Here is a 24,791-nt window from a genome sequence, read left to right on the forward strand (position 1 = left end):
ACATACGACAAGTTGTGGTCCTGCTGAGAAATCTACCATGTACAAATCATCTTTCCGATACCCTTCAAACACTAGAGACTTGTCAGATTTCATTAGAACAAGGCAGCGATATTTTCCAAATATCACAATCATGTTTAAATCGCAAAGCATTGAGACAGACATTAAGTTGAAACCAAGGGATTCAACAAGCATGACTTTATCCATATGTTGATCCTTTGAGATTGCAACTCTACCTAGACAAAATACCTTGCTTTTACCAGTGTCAGCAAATGTGATGTGACTTTTGTCAGATGGACGTAAAGTTGAGTCCATGAGAAGGCTTCGCTTGCCAGTCATGTGATTGGTACACCCACTATCAATAATCCATTCTGAAACTGCTGGTGTCGTACCCTACAATGCAGTTAGGGGGATAGGCTTCACGAAGAGAATTGTGAAGCAAAAACATTTGACGAACCAGTGGATTATTAAAGCTTAGATCGAGATTAGGACTGATAGGGCAAGTAGCAAGCGATTTAGGAACAAAGTACATAATAAGACCATTTGGGCATTTGATCTTGCGCCCTACAAGATGTTTAAGGTCCCCAGCAATAGCGCTAGACGATTTTGGTTTTCGTCTGGAGACCTTTCCCTGCAAAAGAGAGTTAAGCTTTCTTAGCCACCCACATTTTCAAGGGTGGCTTCGAAGCAATGAGTCTAAGTGCAGCATCTAAGAACTTTGGCTTTGGAGCCCTAGCAAAAAGTCTTGCAGGTGGACAATAGTACTCATAAGAATAAGCAGAATAGTTCTTGGTCTTATGAACATGGCGGTTTGATGAACCGCGCTCATTTTCATAGGCCTGAGTATGGCTTCCCTACAAAACATTTGTGTTAGTGCGACTCAGGTGAGTCCTCTGTCTGTATGAAGCCTTTGGACCATATGAAGCCTGTGGTCTGGGGTTTGTCTTCTTCACCTGTGGTGTCATGATGACATTCACAGGAAGATTCTCCAAACACTTTTTCGGCACCTAGATCTTCTTCATAGGCGGTCCATTCCTGCAGTTAGTACCAATATACCTGGAAAGCACTTCACCATTCTGATTCTTAAAAAGTTTATAGTTTGCATCAAAGGATTCATCAATAACAATGGGATTAGCACAAGTGAAGCCAGATAGGGTGGATTGATCCGCTGAAGGTTCCTTTGCAGCAACCCATGTGGTTTTGGGGTACTGCTCAGGTTTCCAGTAAGAGCCATCAGCATTCATTTTCCTTTCGAACCCAACACCCTCTTTCCTAGGGTTTCGGTTCAGGATCTGCCTTTTGAGGACATCACATAGTGTCTGATGCCCTTTGAGACTTTTGTACATCCCTGTTTCAAGCAATGTCTTCAACCTAGCATTCTCACCAGCAATAGCAGTGGTATCCTCAGCAGAGGGGTTAGTTACCACATCAACAGTTGAAGATATTGCAATAGTAGCAGCAGTAGAACATTCAGCAACAGAAGTAGCATTATCACGCTCAAGGCATTTAAGACATGGTGGTTCAAATCCTTCCTGAGCGGGACTGATCTGTTCTTGGCGAAGTGACTCGTTTTCCTTTTGAAGATCTTCATGAGCCGCTCTCAATCTCTCAAGATCTTGCTTCCTTTGAAGATAGTCATAGGAAAGCTATTCATGAGTTGTTGAGAGCGTTTCATGACGACTTTCAAGTTCCTCATACTTAACGTGAAGATTTTTTATGTCTTCAATTAAGGACTGAGATCGAGTCATTTCAGCGTCTAACAGATCATCGCTTTTGTCTAATAGTTTTTTAATATGTTCCATAGCTTTCTGTTGTTCAGTTGCAATTTTAGCAAGTGTTTTGTAGCTGGGTTTGGAACCACAATCAGAGTCATCTTCACTAGATGTTTGATAGTGAGTAGTGCGTGTGTTTACCTTGGCACCGCGTGCCATGAAGCAGTAGGTAGGAGCGGAGTAGTCCTTGTCATTTGCATTGGTGTCAGTGATGAAGTCATTGTATTCAGTGTTGAAGATGGACTTGGCAACATATGTTGTAGCCAGACTCGCAACGCCAGAATCGGACTCCTCCTCAGACTCCACCTCCGCCTCCTCAGAAGCGGACTCCTCCTCTGAATCCATTTCCTTACCAACAAACGCAGGTGCCTTGCCAGATGAGCTCTTCTTGTGTGATGAAGACTTTGAGGAGGACTTGGAAGAAGACTTTGAGTATTTCTTCTTCTTCTTGTCATCAGAATCATACTCCTTGCTCTTCTTTTTCTTCTTGTTCTCAATGTCCCACTGCGGACACTCAGAGATGTAGTGGCCAGGTTTCTTGCACTTGTGGCATGTTTTCTTCTTGTAGTCATGAGCAGAAGCTTCATCATTCCTTGAGCTTGATCATGAAGACTTTCTGAAGCCTTTCTTCTTGGTGAATTTTTGGAACTTCTTCACAAGCATAGCACGCTCCTTTCCAATGTCTTTAGGATCATCAGAACTGCTGTCAGATTCTTCTTCAGATGAGGAGACAGCTTTTGCCTTCAAGGCACGAGTTCGCCCATAGTTGGGACCGTAGATATCTCTTTTCTCAGAAAGATGAAACGCGTGTGTGTTGAGCCTATCAAGTATGTCAGACGGATCGAGTGTCTTGAAGTCAGGACGTTCTTGAATCATCAGGGCTAGGGTGTCAAACGAGCTGTCAAGTGATCTCAGGAGTGTCTTGACGACTTCATGCTTGGTGATCTCAGTGGCACCAAGGGCTTGAAGCTCATTTGTGATGTCAGTGAGTCGATCAAATGTGAGTTGGACATTCTCATTGTCATTTCTCTTGAAGCGGTTGAAGAGGTTGCGAAGGACACTGATTCTCTGATCTCTCTTGGTTGAGACGCCTTCGTTGACCTTGAAGAGCCAGTTCCAGACTAGCTTAGATGTTTCCAAAGCACTCACGCGGCCATACTGTCCTTTGATCAGATGACCACAGATGATGTTCTTGGCAGTGGAGTCCAGTTGAACGAACTTCTTGACATCAGCAGCGATGACACCTTCACCAGCCTTGGGAACGCCATTCTTGACGACATACCATAGGTCGACATCAATGGCTTCAAGATGCATGCGCATCTTGTTCTTCCAGTAGGGATATTCAGTTCGATCGAAGACGGGGCACGCAGCGGAGACTTTAATTATCCTTGCAGTCGACATAGCTAAAACTCCAGGTGGTTAAACCGAATCACACAGAACAAGGGAGTACCTTGCTCTGATACCAATTGAAAGTGCTAGTGATCAACTAGAGGGGGTGAATAGGCGATTTTTATGAAAGTCTTCAAAACATGGAAGTTTCGAAGACAAATGATAGAAATAAACCTATTTCCATGCAGCGGAAGGTAGACTACACTAGGCAAACCATAGTCAAGTATTCAATGAAGTGAAAGCACAATGACTAATAGCAGCTAGGCGGTAAGGATCAGGTAGGAAGATATTGTGAAGCCAATCAGAACAAGCAGTCACTCAGTGAAGACAAAAGATAATGCAATCATACAATGACTTCACAAGGACCAACAGTAAGTAAAGGGAAGGGAAGGATGAAACCAGTGACTCGTTGAAGACAATGATTTGTTGGACCAGTTCCAACTGCTGTGACAGTTGTACGTCTGGTTAGGGCGGCTAGGTATTTAAACCTAAGGACACACAGTCCCGGACACCCAGTCCTGAACACGCAGCTCAGGACACCCAGTCCTCACCATATTCCCCTTGAGCTAAGGTCACACAGACCTCGCCCAATCACTCTGGTAAGTCTTCAAGGTAGACTTCCAAACCTTCACAGACTTCGTTCACCGGCGATCCACAATGACTCTTGGATGCTCAGAACGCGATGCCTAACCGACTGGAGGATTCACAGTCCTCAAGTGTAATAAGTCTTCAGATCACACAGACAGGAAGACTTAAGTGATGCCTAACACTCTTTGGCTCTAGGTGTTTAGGGCTTTACCCTCGCAAGGAATTCTCTCTCAAAGGCTTCGAGGTGGGTTGCTCTCAAATGACAAAAGTCGTACTCTAACTTTGAGCAGCCAACCGTTTATGGTTGTAGGGGGTGGGCTATTTATAGCCACTAGGCAACCCGACCTGATTTGTCTGAAATGACCCTGGGTCACTAAGGAACTGACACGTGTTCCAACGGTCAGATTTCAAACGCACACGACAACTTTACTTGGGCTACAAGCAAGGCTGACTTATCCAACTCTGGACAAGATTTGCTCTCACAGTCTTCACTCGAAGACATAGGATTTTGGTTAAGCATCACTTCAGTCATTCTGACTGTTTCTCTTGGACCCCACTTAACAGTACGGTGGTTCCTATGACTCAACAAAGAAAAACACAGAACGACCAAACTGCTAAGTCTTCGCACTCCATAGTCTTCACGCGATGTCTTCTCTTGTCATAGTCTTCAATGTGAATGTCTTCACATACCACCTTCGACTTCAATGTCTTCATACATTTTTAGGGGTCATCTCTGGTAGGATAACCGAATCAATGAGGGACTTCTACCTGTGTTATCCTGCAATTCTCACAAACACATTAGTCCCTCAACTAGGTTTGTCATCAATACTCCAAAACCAACTAGGGGTGGCACTAGATGCACTTACAGAAACATGATGCAAAATGGACGTATCACAACGCTTGGAGGAGCAACTACCTCCCGGCACGGCCATAGTGCCATACATAGATGTGGTCGAGCAGGCGCCGCTCGCGAAATCCGCCACGACTGCTGGCGGTACATCCAGTATCAGGTAGATTTACAGGCCACCTACAAGGAGATGGATGAGGTAGCGGATGAGGTATTCGGCGGGAGCGAGGAGGAGGAGGACATTACCAACTCCGCTACGGCCGTGCCCCGCTGTCACGACCACGAAGCCGACACATCCACAAGTGCCGCCGGCAACGAGGAAGAGAGAGTATGGGAGGTCAACGGTGCTCGAGTCACATGAAGGACACCATTCCTCTCCTCCCATTCAAGCCAAGCTTGGTGGGCTAAACATCGTCGGCCGATTAGCCGGTTGGCGGTGATGTGGAGGCATACAACTTCACTTCCAGAGGCTCATGGTTGTGGAGGTGGAACTGGAGACTGCCGAGACAGAGCTGGAGACCGCGAAGGAGGGGCTAGAGCTTCATTTTGCTGTGCTCATGCCCGGACGGACACCGGGGATCATTTAGATTAGGTTTAGAGTCGGGTTTAGTTAAAATCTGTACGAATTGTAATGAATGTGCTCTGCTTTATATGAAAATCCACGTGTTTGCATTAATTTCGTCTGGTTAGTTGAATAGTGTTTGAAATGTATGCGGGCAGCGTTGGATACTGATTCATGATTCGGTGCCCGCGGCTGGTCCCCCTGTCCGCAAATGGATGTGGGAGAAAATTTGCATGTCAACGTTGGAGATGCCCTAAGAACTACTTCTACACTATATCTTCGTCGTGGAGTTTTCTCCAAGCACTTTCTTTTCTTTCTCTCGGTGTCTAGGGCAAGTTCTTCCCTTCCATGGATTCACCTTCTCTCTACCTGTCGCTCCAGCGGCCGATGATGGGGAGGGGAATCCCGATGCCTTTGCTTCGGCTAGTAGTTTAGATTTTTTTTAGTCCTCACAGGTACGGCGTTCGGATTGATGACGACCCTTCTCCTTCAATTTTTTCTTCCGAGCTCCGATTGTCCTTAAATTCATTCATCTGGGTGTAGTCGACGAAGCTCTGACATAGATTTCTTATGTCTTCTTGGGCAGGCGAGGTTAGGATTTCTCAACGTGCGTGTGCGACATTTGATGTCTGTTGCTTCAGATCTATTCAAGGGATCTGCGACGACGACTGCAGCTACAAAGCACTGGTCCTTTTTTTTGAAGCCCCACCCGTAGAACAATAATTCTACGGTATTTTCTATTAATAAAAAGTAAAGTACAATTTACAAAGGACCTGCAAGAGGCCCTTAAGAGGGAAGAAAAAAACTACGCTAGGCCTGTTTTAGGAATAAGATCATCACTTTATATGTTATTTTCTATCCATTGTGAGAAACTGGCAAAATGCTTATTCTTAATCCCGTGTTTAAGAAGGAGAATGTCTTGCTTGAGATAATATCTCCATGCTTACAAGGTTGGTTGTTGTGTACATGCATGAAGACTTCCTGACTGTCATCGACTTGGTCAAGCCGGCTCTGATAGGGAAGCGAAAATAGCTGCACGTCGACATCTCGTTCTGATGGCGGTAGTGGTTGTTCCATGGTATAGAGATCAAAATGTAAAATTTTTGGGATACGTTGTACTTCTATATAAATCTTTAAAACAGATCTAGATCTTTTTTCGTGAAAAAGAGGAAGCATAATATTCCAGTAGATTAGGATATTATTTAGCGATGTATACGTATTATACGTAGTAGGTTAGCCCATTATTTACCTTTCCATATAAATATTATTGTATACAATAATATGATTTTATTTGATAACATAATAATTTGTCAAGTATTTATTGGTTTAGGAAAGAAAATATATATTTATTTTGTAATACAATTTGAAGTGGGATAGTTGAGGCACTTTTTAGTAACTAGATCAAACCCCGCGCGTTGTTGCGGAACTTTTAGTTAATATTCGATGTTTAAAAACATGAGGAAGCTTATGAAACATAGTATAAGTAGATGTAAAAAAGTTTGTTTGGAACAAATATTGTTTAGAGTAATGCTGAGTGCACGAGAAAAATAATTAATGATTATTTGTGGTAGACTGCATGCACATGAAGAATTAGTGGGAAATCATTTTTAAATGATGGACCTAATTGATCATGTGGATAGTTTGCATGTCAAGATAAATAGAATAGTAGGGATGAATCTCTTAGGTATATAAAACAACCAGTGAAAAAAAATCAAGGACATGAAAAATAATATCAAAATTAGGAAAAGATGGAGGAATGGACCTAGTAAGGTCGGATCAAAGAGGAGTGAACACAGAACCTATGTCTTTTAGGTAGGAAAAAGTAGGATACTCCTTCCCTTTCATTTTATAGGGATTATCTTGAAAATTTTGTTTTTCCATTTTATAATTCTTAATTTTATTACTTTCATTCACATGTTTAGATTTTTAAGGTGCATTAAATCACTGCATGCAAGGATTACGAGAAAACTCACAAATGCATATACAGTAAAAGTTCTTGGTCATTTATTGGTCACACATGCATGCATTGCAATTAACATACATTTGGTAAACACAATTTCTTGAGAAAAATGAGCCCATTAATTAAGTATTTTTGTAAACTATAAAATTATTCAATCGTTCACAATCTACTTCAGTTGGTGAGATTTTTGAATTGAGACCTATAAATTAGAAGAGCGGGAGTAGGAGAGAAGCAGAAGAAATTGGCCGAGGGTGAAATGACCGGAGGTGTTGGGGAACGTAGTAATTTCAAAAAAATTCCTACACACACTCAAGATCATGGTGATGCATAGCAACGAGAGGGGAGAGTGTTGTCCACGTACCCTCGTAGACCGAAAACGGAAGCGTTATAACAACGTGGTTGATGTAGTTGTACGTCTTCATGGGCCGACCGATCAAGCACCGAAACTACGACACCTCCGAGTTCTAGCACACGTTTAGCTCGATGAAGATCCCCGGACTCCGATCCAGCAAAGTGTCGGGGAAGTGTTCTGTCAGCACGATGGCGTGGTGACGATCTTGATGTTCTACCGTCGCAGGGCTTCGCCTAAGCACCGCTACAATATTATCGACGATTATGGTGGAGGGGGCACCGCACACGGCTAAGAGATCTCAAGGATCAATTGTTGTGTCTAGAGGTGCCCCCTGCCCCCGTATATAAAGGAGCAAGGGGGAGGGGCGGCCGGCCATGATGAGGCGCGCCAGGGAGGAGTCCTACTCCTACCGGGAGTAGGACTCCCTCCTTTTCCTTGTCCAAGTAGGAGAGGGGGAAGGAAGGGAGAGAGGAGAGGAAGGAAAGGGGGGGCGCCGCCCTCCCTCCTTGTCCAATTCGGACTAGGGGGAGAGGGGGCGCGCGGCCTGCCCTGGCCGCCCCTCCTCTTCTCCACTTTAGGCCCATGAGGCCCATTAAACCCCCGGGGGGTTCCAGTAACCCCCCGGTACTCCGGTTTTATCCGAAACTTCTCCGGAACACTTCCGGTGTCCGAATATAGCCGTCCAATATATCAATCTTTATGTATCGACCATTTCGAGACTCCACGTCATGTCCCCGATCTCATCCGAGACTCCGAACTACCTTAGGTACATCAAATCACATAAACTCATAATACAATCGTCACTGAAACTTTAAGCGTGCGGACCCTACGGGTTCGAGAACTATGTAGACATGACTGAGACACGTCTCCGGTCAATAACCAATAGCGGAACCTGGATGCTCATATTGGCTCCCACATATTCTACGAAGATCTTTTATCGGTCAGACCGCATAACAACATACGTTGTTCCCTTTGTCATTGGTACGTTACTTGCCCGAGATTCGATCGTCGGTATCTCAATACCTAGTTCAATCTCGTTACCGGCAAGTCTCTTTACTCGTTCCGTAATACATCATCCCGCAACTAACTCATTAGTTGCAATGCTTGCAAGGCTTAAGTGATGTGCATTACCGAGAGGGCCCAGAGATACCTCTCCGACAATTGGAGTGACAAATCCTAATCTCGAAATACGCCAAACCAACAAGTAGCTTCGGAGACACCTGTAGAGCACCTTTATAATCACCCAGTTACGTTGGGACGTTTGGTTGCACACAAAGTGTTCCTCTGGTAAACGGGAGTTGCATAATCTCATAGTCATAGGAACATGTATAAGTCATGAAGAAAGCAATAGCAACAAACTAAACGATCAAGTGCTATGCTAACGGAATGGGTCAAGTCAATCACATCATTCTCCTAATGATGTGATCCCGTTAATCAAATGACAACTCATGTCTATGGTTAGGAAACATAACCATTTTTGATCAACGAGCTAGTCAAGTAGAGGCATACTAGTGACACTCTGTTTGTCTATGTATTCACACATGTATTATGTTTCCGGCTAATACAATTCTAGCATGAATAATAAACATTTATCATGATATAAGGAAATAAATAATAACTTTATTATTGCCTCTAGGGCATATTTCCTTCAGTCTCCCACTTGCACTAGAGTCAATAATCTAGTTCACATCGCCATGTGATTTAATACCAATAGTTCACATCACCATGTGATTAACACCCATAGTTCACATCGACATGTGACCAACACCCAAAGGGTTTACTAGAGTCAATAATCTAGTTCACATCGCTATGTGATTAACACCCAAAGAGTACTGAGGTGTGATCATGTTTTGCTTGTGAGAGAAGTTTAGTCAACGGGTCTGCCACATTCAGATCCGTAAGTATTTTGCAAATTTCTATGTCAACAATGCTCTGCACAAAGCTACTCTAGCTAATTGCTCCCACTTTCAATATGTATCCAGATTGAGATTTAGAGTCATCTGGATCAGTGTCAAAATTTGCATCGATGTAACCCTTTACGACGAACCTTTTGTCACTTCCATAATCGAGAAACATATCCTTATTCCACTAAGGATAATTTTGACCAATGTCCAGTGATCTACTCCTAGATCACTATTGTACTCCTTTGCCAAACTCAGGGCAGGGTATACAATAGGTCTGGTACACAGCATGGCATACTTTATAGAACCTATGGCTGAGGCATAAGGAATGACTTTCATTCTCTCTCTATCTTCTGCTGTTGTCAGGTTTTGAGTCTTACTCAACTTCACACCTTGTAACACAGGCAAGAACTCCTTCTTTGACTGTTCCATTTTGAACTACTTCAAAATCTTGTCAAGGTATGTACTCATTGAAAAACTTATCAAGCATCTTGATCTATCTCTATAGATCTTGATGCTCAATATGTAAGCAGCTTCACTGAGGTCTTTCTTTGAAAAACTCCTTTCAAACATTCCTTTATGCTTTGCAGAATAATTCTACATTATCTCTGATCAACAATATGTCATTCACATATACTTATCAGAAATACTGTTGTAGCGACCAGACCTCAAACAGTCTGATCTCTGTGCTCCGGTGTCATCCCTGGATCAGTAATGCTGACACCACACAGTACTCGGAGGATTTATAGCAGAGTAGCAATCACACACTTATTACATCGAGTGTATCAAAAGAGAACTTAATACAATAAATATGGCGTAAGGCCATCTAATAACGATAACAGCGGAAGGCTTGGAAGATAAGTGAGTCCATCAACTCCAACGGCATCACTGAGTATAGAACCACGACCTAAAACTCCTTAATCGTCGTCTGAAAAGTCTGCAACATTAACGTTGCAGCCCGAAACGGGTCAGCACATGGAATATGCTGGCAGTGTAACACATAGAGAGTAATGGAATGAAACAGCTATACTATATGCATATTTGGCTGGTGGAAAGCTCTATGGTTACAGTTTTGCGTAAAGCCAATTTTTCCCTACTTCAAAGGAATAAATTTATTTAACTATCAAGGCAGTTGTTAAACATTGAGAATGGTTGACAGCATTCTCAATCCCAATTAAGCATCATCATTAAAACAAAACCCAACAAAATTAATTTAGAGTAACATGTTGAGATTCACATGATAATCCAAGTACTAGATACTCAAGATGTCCATAACCGGGGACACGGATAATCATGATTAGTTTATTACACTCTGCAGAGGTTTGCGCACTTTTCCCCGCAAGACTCGATCGCCTCCGTTGGGTTTCTCGCACTACAGGATGTTCGAGAAGACGGATGACCGAGACATAGTCTTTCAGAAGTGCTAGCACCTTACGATCGGGTAGACCGTACCACCTACATCCCCTACATCTGCTAGTCTACCACTGTAAGAGTTCGCACAACTTAGTCAACTATGCTAGAGCCCATAATAGCTTGTGGCTGCACACGGAAGTTTCTAGTATGAATAGTCTCATGATCCCTTTGAGCCTGGGTGGCGGTCCAAAAGAAAACAGGTAAGTCCTGGAATACCCAGGTGCCTCAATCCACCTAGATGTGTGTTTAAGTTGCCACCTTAGATAAACCATTAATTAACAAAACTCACATCTGTCATGGATATCACTCACCCAATCCACGTCTACTAGCATAGCATGGCATAATAAGCAAACGTAGAAGTAACTCCCAAAGGTTTGATAATAAACAGGTAATAGGTACTACCTCATCTACTTCCCATCCCACAATTTAATTAGATCCTAACCATGCAATGTGTGAGGATTGATCTAATGCAATAAAACTAGATAGTAGAAAAGGTATGATCAAAGTGTTACTTGCCTTGCTGATGATCCGGGAAACCTAGCGATTCGAAGTAATAAGCGGCGCACTCCGGGTATTCTATCGCAGAAAAACAAACAAGCATACAATAAGTACTCAACCAATGCATAGGTAAAACTCAAATAAGAGATCTAACCAGAAGGTTCAACTTAAGAACTCCGGTTGGCAAAAAGAATCAAATCGAACGAAGCAACGGAAATCAAACGGCGAAAGAAAACAACTTCGTTCTACTAATCTGGATCTAGAGAAAATTTTACAGTAGCAAAATCTTGTTTAAGTTAGTTAAACGGACAAAGGGTTTCGAGACGAAACTCTAGGCGCTTGAATCGCCTGATTCCGATAAACGAGCGAAAAGTTATACTAAAACGAAAATCGGATCAGGAATCGCGATCAGAAAAATCGCGGATTTAATCCGAGAAAAAGAAAAACGACGAACGCTCGCTAAATAAATAAACCGGAAAAACCGATCTATTAAAAAAACGAATCTAAAAAAACCGACGGAAAAACCGAACGGTTTTTCGAAAAAAAACGGCACGGATTTCAAGGCGGCGGCGGACCTCGGGCGGCGTGCGGCGAGGCGGCGCAGCGACGGCGGCGGCGGCGGGAGCTGGGGGCGGCTCGGGCTAGGGTTAGCTCTGGCTGGGCCTCCCCCCCGGCTTAAATAGCCTAACGGGCCGGGAGTCCTAGTCGGACACGGCCCTAGGTCGGTTCGATTTTTTTATATAATTACGCGCAGAAGAAAAAATAAAAAGAAATAGTAAACGGACTCCAAAAATTTCGAAATAAATTTTGACGGGCTTCTAAAATCAAGCTGCACAAGGTGAACATTTATTTGGGACCTAAATGCAATTTTGAAAAACACGCATTTTTCCTAAATTCAAATAAAACACCGAAAAACTCCGAAATAAAATCTTATTTGATTTTATTATTAAATCCTCAATATTTCTTTATTTTGGGAAAGTCATTTTATTCCCTCTTTCATATTTTTGTAATAGAAATAATTGATGATAAAATAAATAAAATCAAATGATTATATTCTCAAAATTTGAGAAAACTCAAATATGAAAATAACGAAATCCCCAACTCTCTTCGTGGGTCATTGAGTTGCATAGAATTTCTAGGATCAACCAAAATGCAAAATAAAATATGGTATGCAATGATGATCTAATGTATAACATTCCAAATTGAAAATTTGAAATGTTACAGTTGTAGTGCTCCCACTCACTTTCTTGTAATACAGACTTCACCGCAAGTCTGTATAAAACTATATGCTTTGATCAACTTATCAAAGCGTATATTCCAACTCCGAGATGCTTGCACCAGTCCATAGATGGATCGCTGGAGCTTGCATATTTTGTTAGTACCTTTAGGATTGACAAAACCTTCTGGTTGCATCATATACAACTCTTCTTTAATAAATCCATTAAGGAATGCAGTTTTGTTTATCCATTTGCCAGATTTCATAAAATGCAGCAATTGCTAACATGATTCGGACAGATTTAAGCATAGATACAAGTGAGAAACTCTCATCGCAGTCAACAACTTGAACTTGTCGAAAACCTTTTGCGACAATTCTAGCTTTGTAGATAGTAACACTACTATCAGCGTCTGTCTTCCTCTTGAAGATCCATTTAATCTCAAGAGCTCGTCGATCAATGGGCAAGTCAATCAAAGTCCATAATTTGTTCTCATACATGGATCTCATCTCAGATTTCATGGCCTCAAGCTATTTCACGGAATCTGGGCTCATCATCACTTTCTCATAGTTCGTAGGTTCATCATGATCTAGTAGCATGACTTCCAGAACAGGATTACCGTACCACTCTGGTGCGGATCTTACTCTGGTTGATCTACGAGGTTCGGTAGTAACTTGTTCTGAAGTTTCATGATCATTATCATTAGCTTACTCACTAATTGGTGTAGGTGTCACAGAAACCGTTTTCTGCGATGTACTACTTTCCAATAAGGGAGAAGGTACAGTTACCTCATCAAGTTCTACTTTCCTCTCACCCACTTCTTTCGAGAGAAACTCCTTCTCTAGAAAGGATCCATTCTCAGCAACGAATATTTTGCCTTCGGATCTGTGATAGAAGGTGTACCCAACATTTTCTTTTGGGTATCCTATGAAGATACATTTCTCCGATTTGGGTTCGAGCTTATCAGGTTGAAGTTTTTTCACACAAGCGTCGCAGTCCCAAACTTTCAGAAATGACAACTTTGGTTTCTTGCCAAACCATAGTTCATAAGGCGTCGTCTCAACGGATTTTGATGGTGCCCTATTTAACGTGAATGCGGCCGTCTCTAAAGCATAACCCCAAAACAATAGCGGTAAATCTGTAAGAGACATCATAGATCGCACCATATCAAGTAAAGTACGATTACGACGTTCGGACACACCATTACGCTATGAATGTGAGAAAATAACGATATCCGCCACGAGCTTCAACATTCATTGGACCACATACATCTATATGTATGATTTCCAACAAATCTGTTGCTCTCTCCATAGTACCGGAGAACGGTGTTTTAGTCATCTTACCCATGAGGCACGGTTCGCAAGTGCCAAGTGATTCATAATCAAGTGATTCCAAAAGTCCATCAGTATGGAGTTTCTTCATGCGTTTTATACTGATATGACCTAAACGGCAGTGCCACAAATAAGTTGCACTATCATTATCAACTCTACATCTTTTGGTTTCAACATTATGAATATGTGTATCACTACTATCGAGATTTATCAAAAATAGACCATTCTTCAAGGGTGCATGACCATAAAAGATATTACTCATATAAATAGAACAACCATTATTCTCTGATTTAAATGAATAACTGTCTCGCATTAAACATGATCCAGATATAATGTTCATGCTCAACGCTGGCACCAAATAACAATTATTTAGGTCTAATACTAATCCCGATGGTAGATGTAGAGGTAGCGTGACGACCGCGATCACATCGACTTTGGAACCATTTCCCACGCGCATCGTCACCTCGTCCTTCGCCAGTGTTCGCTTAATCCGTAGTCCCTGTTTCAGGTTGCAAATATTAGCAACAAAACCAGTATCAAATACCCAGGTGCTACTGCAAGCTCTAGTAAGGTACACATCAATAACATGTATATCACATATACCTTTGTTCACCTTGCCATCCTTCTTATCCGCCAAATACTTCGGACAGTTCCGCTTCCAGTGACCAGTCTGCTTGCAGTAGAAGCACTCAGTTTCAGGCTTAGGTCCAGATTTGGGTTTCTTCTCTTGAGCAGCAACTTGCTTGCTGTTCTTCTTGAAGTTCCCCTTCTTCTTCCCTTTGCCCTTTTTCTTGAAACCAGTGGTCTTGTTGACCATCAACACTTGATGCTCCTTCTTGATTTCTACCTCCGCAGCTTTCAGCATTGCGAAGAGCTCGGGAATAGTCTTATTCATCCCTTGCATATTATAGTTCATCACGAAGCTCTTGTAGCTAGGTGGCAGTGATTGGAGAATTCTGTCAATGACGCAATCATCTGGAAGATTAACTCCCAATTGAATCAAGTGATTATTATACCCCAGACATTTTGAGTATATACTCACTGACAGAACTGTTCTCCTCCATCTTGCAGCTATAGAACTTATTGGAGACTTCATATCTCTCAATCCGGGCATTTGCTTGAAATATTAACTTCAACTCCTGAAACATCTCATATGTTCCATGACGTTCAAAACGTCTTTGAAGTCCCGATTCTAAGCCGTTAAGCATGGTGCACTAAACTATCAAGTAGTCATCATATTGAGCTAGCCAAACGTTTAGAACGCCTGCATCTGCTCCTACAATAGGTCTGTCCCCTAGCGGTGCATCAAGGACATAATTTTTCTGTGCAGCAATGAGGATAATCCTCAGATCACGGATCCAATCCGCATCATTGCTACTAACATTTTTCAACTTAGTTTTCTCTAGGAACATATAAAAAATTAAACGGGGAGCAACATCGCGAGCTATTGATCTACAACATAGATATGCTAATACTACCAGGACTAAGTTCATGATAAATTAAAGTTCAATTAATCATATTACTTAAGAACTCCCACTTAGAAAGACATCCCTCTAATCTTCTAAGTGATCACATGATCCAAATCAACTAAACCATAACCGATCATCATGTGAAATGGAGTAGTTTTCAATGGTGAACATCACTATGTTGATCATATCTACTATATGATTCACGCTCGACCTTTCGGTCTCAGTGTTCCGAGGCCATATCTGCATATGCTAGGCTTGTCAAGTTTAACCTGAGTATTCTGCGTGTGCAAAACTGGCTTGCACCCGTTGTAGATGGACGTAGAGCTTATCACACCCGATCATCACGTGGTGTCTGGGCACGACGAACTTTGGCAACGGTGCATACTCAGGGAGAACACTTTTATCTTGAAATTTAGTGAGAGATCATCTTATAATGCTACCGTCAATCAAAGCAAGATAAGATGCATAAAAGATAAACATCACATGCAATCAATATAAGTGATATGATATGGCCATCATCATCTTGTGCTTGTGATCTCCATCTCCGAAGCACCGTCATGATCACCATCGTCACCGGCGCGACACCTTGATCACCATCGTAGCATTGTTGTCGTCTCACCAATCTTATGCTTCCACGACTATCGCTACCGCTTAGTGATAAAGTAAAGCATTACAGCGCAATTGCATTGCATACAATAAAGCGACAACCATATGGCTCCTGCCAGTTGCCGATAACTCGGTTACAAAACATGATCATCTCATACAATAAAATTTAGCATCATGTCTTGACCATATCACATCACAACATGCCCTGCAAAAACAAGTTAGACGTCCTCTACTTTGTTGTTGCAAGTTTTACGTGGCTACTACGGGCTTAGCAAGAACCGTTCTTACCTACGCATCAAAACCACAACGATAGTTTGTCAAGTTGGTGCTGTTTTAACCTTCGCAAGGACCGGGCGTAGCCACACTTGGTTCAACTAAAGTTGGAGAAATTGACACCCGCCAGCCACCTGTGTGCAAAGCACGTTGGTAGAACCAGTCTCGCGTAAGCGTACGCGTAATGTTGGTCCAGGCCGCTTCATCCAACAATACCGCCGAACCAAAGTATGACATGCTGGTAAGCAGTATGACTTATATCACCCACAACTCACTTGTGTTCTACTCGTGCACAACATCAATGCATAAAACCTAGGCTCGGATGCCACTGTTGGGGAACGTAGTAATTTCAAAAAAATTCCTACACACACTCAAGATCATGGTGATGCATAGCAACGAGAGGGGAGAGTGTTGTCCACGTACCCTCGTAGACCGAAAGCGGAAGCGTTAGAACAACGCGGTTGATGTAGTCATACGTCTTCACGGCCTGACCGATCAAGCACCGAAACTACGACACCTCTGAGTTCTAGCACACGTTCAGCTCGATGAAGATCCTCGGACTCCGATCCAGCAAAGTGTCGGGGAAGAGTTCCGTCAGCACGACGGCGTGGTGACGATCTTGATGTTCTACCGTCGCAGGGCTTCGCCTAAGCACCTCTACAATATTATCGAGGATTATGGTGGAGGGGGGCACCGCACACGGCTAAGAGATCTCAAGGATCAATTGTTGTGTCTAGAGGTGCCCCCTGCCCCCGTATATAAAGAAGCAAGGGGGAGGGGCGGCCGGCCATGATGAGGCGCGCCAGGGAGGAGTCCTACTCCTACCGGGAGTAGGACTCCCTCCTTTTCCTTGTCCAAGTAGGAGAGGGGGAAGGAAGGGAGAGAGGAGAGGAAGGAAAGGGGGGGCGCCGCCCCTCCCTCCTTGTCCAATTCAGACTAGGGGGAGAGGGGGCGCGCGGCCTGCCCTGGCCGCCCCTCCTCTTCTCCACTTTAGGCCCATGAGGCCCATTAATCCCCCCCCCCCCCGGGGGAGGGGGGGGGGTTCCAGTAACCCCCCGGTACTCCGGTTTTATCCGAAACTTTTCCGGAACACTTTCGGTGTCTGAATATAGCCGTTCAATATATCAATCTTTATGTCTCGACCATTTCAAGACTCCTCGTCATGTCCCCGATATCATCCGGGACTCCGAACTACCTTAGGTACATCAAATCACATAAACTCATAATACAATCGTCACCGAAACTTTAAGCGTGCGGACCCTACGGGTTCGAGAACTATGTAGACATGACCGAGACACGTCTCCAGTCAATAACCAATAGCGGAACCTGGATGCTCATATTGGCTCCCACATATTCTACGAAGATCTTTTATCGGTCAGACCGCATAACAACATACGTTGTTCCCTTTGTCATCGGTATGTTACTTGCCCGAGATTCGATCGTCGGTATCTCAATACCTAGTTCAATCTCGTTACCGGCAAGTCTCTTTACTCGTTCCGTAATACATCATCCCGCAACTAACTCATTAGTTGCAATGCTTAAGTGATGTGCATTACCGAGAGGGCCCAGAGATACCTCTCCGATAATCGGAGTGACAAATCCTAATCTCGAAATACGCCAACCCAACAAGTACCTTCAGAGACACCTGTAGAGCACCTTTATAATCACCCAGTTACGTTGTGACGTTTGGTAGTACACAAAGTGTTCCTCTGGTAAACGGGAGTTGCATAATCTCATAGTCATAGGAACATGTATAAGTCATGAAGAAAGCAATAGCAACAAACTAAACGATCAAGTGCTACGCTAACGGAATGGGTCAAGTCAATCACATCATTCTCCTAATGATGTGATCCCGTTAATCAAATGACAACTCATGTCTATGGTTAGGAAACATAACCATTTTTGATCAACGAGCTAGTCAAGTAGAGGCATACTAGTGACACTCTGTTTGTCTATGTATTCACACATGTATTATGTTTCCGGTTAATACAATTCTAGCATGAATAATAAACATTTATCATGATATAAGGAAATAAATAATAACTTTATTATTGCCTCTAGGGCATATTTCCTTCAGGAGGAAGCATATTGCCTCTAGAGCTACCTTTGATGACGCACCAGGTCATCGGCGATGCGATTTGGAGGAAATGCCACCCTCGAGGTTACCACGGCGCATTGTCGCGGCCGCTGTGGCACACTTCTAGCAGTCCGTCCCCTGGCCTGCTTTAGAGAAAGAAAGAATTAGTACTGGAGAAGATTTCAGGGCTCCTTTGATTCAAAGGAATTTCTATAGGATTTTTAGAGGGTTGAAATACTTAGAAACTTTTTCTACGTTGGTTCTTGGATTCATAGGATTGGATTCGGGAATTTTTTCTATGAATTTTTTTGTACTGCAATTCACAGAAATCTAACATCCACTTCATCTTTTTTTTATAATTTTTTATTTTTTATATGACATCAAACACCCAATGCTAATCCTATATGATTTAAATGGACATGCCACCCCAATCATATACTTCCTCTATCCCTACATTTTCAGAATCCTATGAATCAAAGAGGCCCTCAATTGACTAGTGACCTACTACTTTATTTTACTAACTCATGATGGATCTCTTGATTGTTGCCCGTGTTTATTAAGATTGTTAGCTAGTTGTCCGTGCGTTATAGTCAACAACTCACTTTTAATAGTAGAGATTTTTCTCACTTTTCCTATTATTTTTCAGATGACTGAAAAACACTCCCTCAATTCACAAATACTCTCTCCGTTCGGAAATAACTATCATGGTTTTATTTTAAAAATGTGATACGAGATGTCATATTTTTTGTGAATCAAATGTATGTGGGCACTTTTTAGTGTGTTAGTTCACTCATTTCAATTCGTATGTATTTTATATTATAATATCCAAAACTTCTTATATTTGTGAAGGGAGGGGTATCTACTTTCTACCACAGTAATATTTTCATATTTCATCAGCAGACTTCTCTTATTATTTTTATATAAGAAAAAAAAATGCTACTCCGCGTCCAAACGCTCCCGCTCGTCTGGGCTCTCTCTTTATAAACCGGCTCTCGGACCCCTCACTCTCCACGCCTCATCTTCCGTTTCTTCTCCAGCCCCCCTCACGAAAGCCACACCCCGCCGCCCCGGCGCAGTTTCTGGAGCGGCACTCGGATCCTGACGGCCATGGACAAGGGCGCACTGATGACGCCGGACTCCGATCAGGGCGGCCCCGACGGGGGCTCGTTCTCGAGCCTGCGCTCGTACGGGCGGGCCCTGTCGCAGACGCCGCGGCGGCTGGCACGGCGCGCGTGCGCGGCGACGGCGCCGGAGGAAGAGATGAGCCGCGTGCGCGCGCGGTCGGGGGCTCCGATGGCGCGCGCGCTGCGGTGGCCGGACCTCGTGGGGCTCGGCCTCGGCGGCATGGTGGGCGCCGGGGTGTTCGTCACCACCGGGCGCGCCACGAGGCTCCACGCCGGCCCCGGCGTCGTCGTCTCCTACGCCATTGCCGGCCTCTGCGCGCTGCTCTCCGCCTTCTGCTACACGGAGTTCGCCGTGGACATGCCCGTCGCCGGCGGCGCCTTCAGCTACCTCCGCGTCACCTTCGGTGAGCTCGCTGGCCCCGGCCCCGGCCCCCTAATCATGCCGTGATCATGACCCGAATAACGCCATTAAACCAACCATCAATTTATATATAATAATCTGCTCGTTTCTTGTCATACCATCTAAGATTTGTTTATCCCATGAGTATTTTGCTCTCGCTCGCTCCGTTGGTGCGATTGGAGTACGTCACATATTGGGGGGAAAAATCGCATCCATCCTTAACTATCCGATGGCTATCTATACTACATCTTCCTTCATGTGTATACTTTGCGGTTTGGCTTCCCCCTTGTCTTGCGATTGTCCAGTTGCCCAAAAAGCAGGCTCCTTTTGCGCGTATTTAATGCGTACGCGAGAGGTGTCGTCGTCGCGGCATGAACACGATGCCGCTGTTGCTGCTGTCGCTGTGCCCTGCCTGCTGATAAAATAAAATTCAGATTCAGATAGATCACCTGCGACGCTGTTCCAACAGTAGAAAACCTAAATCCTTTGTACGTACGCACGTACGTACGTTCGTGCTACGTATGCACGTCTCGCTGTCAGCTGAATTTGGATTGAGATTTAGCAGAGTAGAAGAGACTCGCGAGTCCAACGGGAGCAATTAAAGAAAGGGAAAAAAATTTGGGATTGCGACTTCCAACAAATTTTATCGCACGCACACGTACACATCCATATCCAGGAAATAATGTTGGGTGGTCGCTTTCTCGCGTCCCAAAACGGTTGGTTTGGCCTTTTGGCCCAGATGCATATGGGGCCTAGCTAACTCTCTCATCTCAGGGTAAAAGATCTTGTTCACAGCCGCCCCGCCGCCGGTGGTTGCAGCCAGAGCTGATTGTTTGTTTGCGTGCAGGGGAATTCGCTGCGTTCCTGACTGGGGCGAACCTCATCATGGAGTACGTCTTCTCCAACGCCGCCGTGGCGCGCAGCTTCACGGCCTACATGGGCACGGCGGTCGGCGTGGACGCGCCCAGCAAGTGGCGGATCGCCGTGCCCGGCCTCCCCAACGGCTTCAACCAGGTCGACCTCGTCGCCGTCGGGGTCATCCTCCTCATCTCCGTCTGCATCTGCTACAGGTACTACTACTCATCCTACTACCAGTATTTGTTTTCATTATAATATAATATACTCCTGATAAAGAAATCATTTTGGCTTTGCTTGCAAGTGTCAGCCTTCTCTTGTCTCTTGCCGCGTCTCTCGGTACTGTGTGTTTTGCATGACTGTTGACTAGAGTGTGATTTGCACGACCGTTGACTGAAACTGGACCCCACGCCCTGTCAGTTGCTAGTGTCAGTCAATCTTGTAAAAAAGCCGATGCAAATGTCACTTTACTTTTTGCTAGATTTTATAAGGTTCGATTTGCTCTAGTTGTAGCCATTAAGATTATTTTTTTTCGAGATTTTGTTCCGCAAGACAGAAAAGGGTCCTCTCGGTCGCTCGCCGCTGTAGCTTTTCCCACCTTTCGCAATCGAATGTCTTCTGAACAAGCTTTTCTCCAGAAGCAAAGAAAGAATCTCACAAGGGAACCACTGCTTTTGATTCTCTAGTACCCCTACATACATGTGCTTGATTCCGTTTCCTGTGAAGTTCAAACAACTCCGAGAAGATTCTTTTTTGTTTTCCTGGATAGAAACATGGTAGGAGCACATATTCCTGGCACAAGTATGACACTGTTTTCCTGTCTGCGATGCGATGGCAGCACCAAAGAGAGCTCCAAGGTGAACATGGTCCTCACGGCCGTGCACGTGGCCTTCATCCTCTTCATCATCGTCATGGGCTTCTGGCGTGGTGACGCGCGCAACCTGACCCACCCCGCCGACCCGACCCACCCGGGCGGTTTCTTCCCCAACGGCGTCGGCGGCGTCTTCAGCGGCGCGGCCATGGTGTACCTGAGCTACATCGGCTACGACGCCGTGTCCACCATGGCTGAAGAGGTGGAGCGGCCGGCGCGCGACATCCCCATCGGCGTTTCGGGGTCCGTCATCATCGTCACCGTGCTCTACTGCCTCATGGCCGCCTCCATGTCCATGCTCCTCCCATACGACGCGGTGAGAACCATTTATCTATCTTCTTTGTTTTTAAGATTCTTATGTAGGCAGCATGGGCATACGGATGATGCTCGTTACTCATCCTAGTCTACTTTTGGGTCTCGCCCGCCTACTAGAAGGGAAGAGATCTCAGCTATGAATCAGCTATGAATGATATGATTGTGTAGGTGAGGATGATTCTGGGAATATATTGCCTAAGGTGGATGAGGTTGCTATAGCTTATAGTAGTAGGAGCTGTATTAGAACAGGAGATTGACGCCAGTGGCAGCAAGACGATTCTTGTTGCTTTTCCTTTCTACCTTTGCCTCGTTCCCTTTTGGGATGTTGGTCATGTGGTTTTTCGGGATGAATCTGCTGTCGCCGTCGCAGGACTGCCGGCCCAAATACGCTTTCTAGCACAGCACAGGGTAGTAAAGCATGATCTATGTGCACGCAATTTCTTATGCCTTTATCCTATTCTCTTTTCTTTCTTGGTAACCTATGCTATGCCATGATCAGCGACAGAATCTGACAGTATTTGACCGGCTACTGCTGGCTCGAGCTCAACTGTGTCTGTGTGTGGTGTTTTCAGATCGACACGGAGGCGCCCTTCTCGGGGGCCTTCAGAGGGAGCGACGGATGGGGCTGGGTGTCCAACGTGATCGGGGCCGGTGCCAGCCTCGGCATCTTGACGTCGCTCATGGTGGCCATGCTGGGGCAGGCCAGGTACCTGTGCGTCATCGGCCGCTCCGGCGTAATGCCCGCCTGGCTCGCCAAGGTGCACCCCAAGACCGCCACCCCCGTCAACGCCTCCGCCTTCCTCGGTACGTATCGCTCGCCGTCCTTCTAACTGTTTCCTTCACTTTTGACCAACGTCACGGGCACCATGGTTTCTTCGGGAGAATTCACGACCGAGTACTCCAGCAACGACAATGTCATGGTTCCTTTCCGTGACCATCATAACGGCGGGCGAAAGCGATTAGCGACTAGCGAGCGACAACCTCGCCTTTCCTTGTGGACTTTCCGGGCTGGGAAGCCGTTTCCATGGACAACCCGCGACGCTAATAGTATTATAGAGAGTGTAGACACGGGCATCATGCAAAGGAAGTTTTAACCTGATTGTTTGTACCACGACAATGTCACTTTTCCTTGGTTTTCTTCATTCATTTTGACTTTTTTTGTATTGTATTGACAATGTGACGTTCCTCCTCGCAGGACTCTTGACGGCTGCGCTGGCGCTCTTCACGGAGCTGGACATCCTCCTCAACCTCGTCTGCATCGGCACGCTCTTCGTCTTCTACATGGTGTCCAACGCCGTCGTATACCGCCGCTACGTCGTCGGCGCAACCGGCAGCAGCACCGAATCCGGGGACCGGCAGCCCAGCGCATGGCCGACCCTCGCATTTCTCCTCGCCTTCTCCCTCATCGCGCTCTCCTTCACGCTGGTGTGGAAGCTGGCGCCGGAGGGCGGCCGCACCAGGGTCGGGCTCCTGTCGGCGTGCGGCGCGGCGGCAGTGGCCACAGTCGGCGCGTTCCAGGCGTTGGTGCCCCAGGCGCACACGCCCGAGCTTTGGGGCGTGCCGGGCATGCCGTGGGTGCCCGCAGCGTCCGTGTTCCTCAACGTCTTCCTGCTCGGCTCCCTGGACCGCCCGTCCTACGTCCGGTTCGGCTTCTTCTCCGCGGCCGCCGTGCTCGTCTACGTGCTCTACAGCGTGCACGCGAGCTATGACGCCGAGGAGAGCGCCACGCTCGACGGCGCCAAGGTGCAGGACGAAGCTTGCAGGGTGTAGCTACTAGCTAGGGTGGAGAGAATGAGCTTGTTAACTGCTGCTCTAGAGCGTCTAGGTTTTTCTTCTTCTTGACAATTTTCTGTCATGTTCTAGATTTCGAGTAGCTGTTGGGAGTACAACAAAGGAGCTAACAAGGTAATGAAATGTGAAAACTGATCGGGGCAAAGGAGATTTTACCTGGAACTTGCATATGCGAGCACAAGTTCTTCTAAAATGTACATGCTCTAATTTCCTGGAAGATACTTCAGGGCAACTGCTTGTCTCCTTCATTTGTTTTCTTTACCCAAAAAAGGCTTCCCCACTTTATATTATAAAACAATCATCACTGGATACATCCGAGATACCGAACAACACGCACACACACACCCAAGACAAGATGCAAAGATGCCAGACACCGTCACACCACCACACCGACAAACAATAGAAAAGTGAACCGGACCACAACGAAGCCAGACCAGCAAGACGACAAGAGTGGGAATGCCACAACGGAGCCTTCAGAAAGGGTATGGCGGCAACGGCCACCGCCAGCGTGGGCCAGTCAAAGGACTGGACAAGTGGTATACCCCGGCGCTAACACCCCACCGGCGAACCTGCGCCAACCCGACCGCGACCGAGGAAAGGGGGAGAAAGGGGAGCAGACGGATTTGGACTAGCAAACCGTGCCGTCGATAGGTGGCGCGACCGCATCGAGACACCCATCCCTCCAACCAAGCTCCCCGCCGAACACGAGGAAAGGGGGAGAAGGAGGAGCGGACGCATCCGAATCAGCAAATCGTGCCGGCGATAGGTGGCACGACCGCATTGAGGCCACCTATCCCTCCTACCAAGCTCTCCCGCGAGCACCCCCATGGCGCCCCACCATGGTAGCTGACACACATCTCCGCGAGGCCATCGGCAGCCGCGTGCCCGCTGACGAGGGCGACCAAATCAACTCGCAACCGCATCCAAGGAAGCTCATCGGAGATGCCTCCTCGCGCCGTCCGCCGATGTCCGCGCGCCAGACCTGGAAGGTTCCGACGCAGACTCGACCAACACGCCCCACAGCCACCACTACTGCACCGCCACCCCCCACCAACCCGAACCAGGGCAGGGGCGGCCGCCCGCAGATCCTTGTCGCCCGTGACCTGCACCACCACTGCGCCAAGCAAGGAGCCGGCCCAGGCCACACCGGACCCCACCACCGACGCCCTGCCTCGTCGCAACCGCC

At 45.7% G+C, this 24,791-nt stretch overlaps 1 protein-coding gene across 1 annotated transcript; it reads left to right on the forward strand.

Annotated features, from left to right (window-relative positions):
- The first annotated feature begins 19,263 nt into the window (after positions 1–19,263).
- Positions 19,264–23,837, forward strand: LOC125508582 (cationic amino acid transporter 6, chloroplastic). The gene is made up of 5 exons (XM_048673334.2): positions 19,264–19,777; positions 20,621–20,843; positions 21,467–21,815; positions 22,387–22,618; positions 23,010–23,837. Exons 1-5 carry the CDS (start codon positions 19,357–19,359, stop codon positions 23,582–23,584), a joined length of 1,800 nt encoding a protein of 599 aa, XP_048529291.1. The 5' UTR covers positions 19,264–19,356; the 3' UTR covers positions 23,585–23,837.
- The last annotated feature ends 954 nt before the right edge of the window (positions 23,838–24,791 follow it).

The sequence above is a fragment of the Triticum urartu genome, chromosome 5A (genome assembly GCF_056163025.1).
Source record: "Triticum urartu cultivar PI428250 chromosome 5A, HENAU_Tu73, whole genome shotgun sequence".
Lineage (NCBI taxonomy): Eukaryota > Viridiplantae > Streptophyta > Magnoliopsida > Poales > Poaceae > Triticum > Triticum urartu.

What these genes read in the sequence shown, in the direction of transcription:
- LOC125508582 (XM_048673334.2), top strand. Translation starts at nt 19,357, where the DNA reads ATGGACAAGGGCGCACTGATGACGCCGGACTCCGATCAGGGCGGCCCC. An exon ending in CTACCTCCGCGTCACCTTCG is followed by an intron (nt 19,778 to 20,620) that starts GTGAGCTCGCTG and finishes GTTTGCGTGCAG; the next exon opens with GGGAATTCGCTGCGTTCCTG. An exon ending in TGCTCCTCCCATACGACGCG is followed by an intron (nt 21,816 to 22,386) that starts GTGAGAACCATT and finishes TGGTGTTTTCAG; the next exon opens with ATCGACACGGAGGCGCCCTT.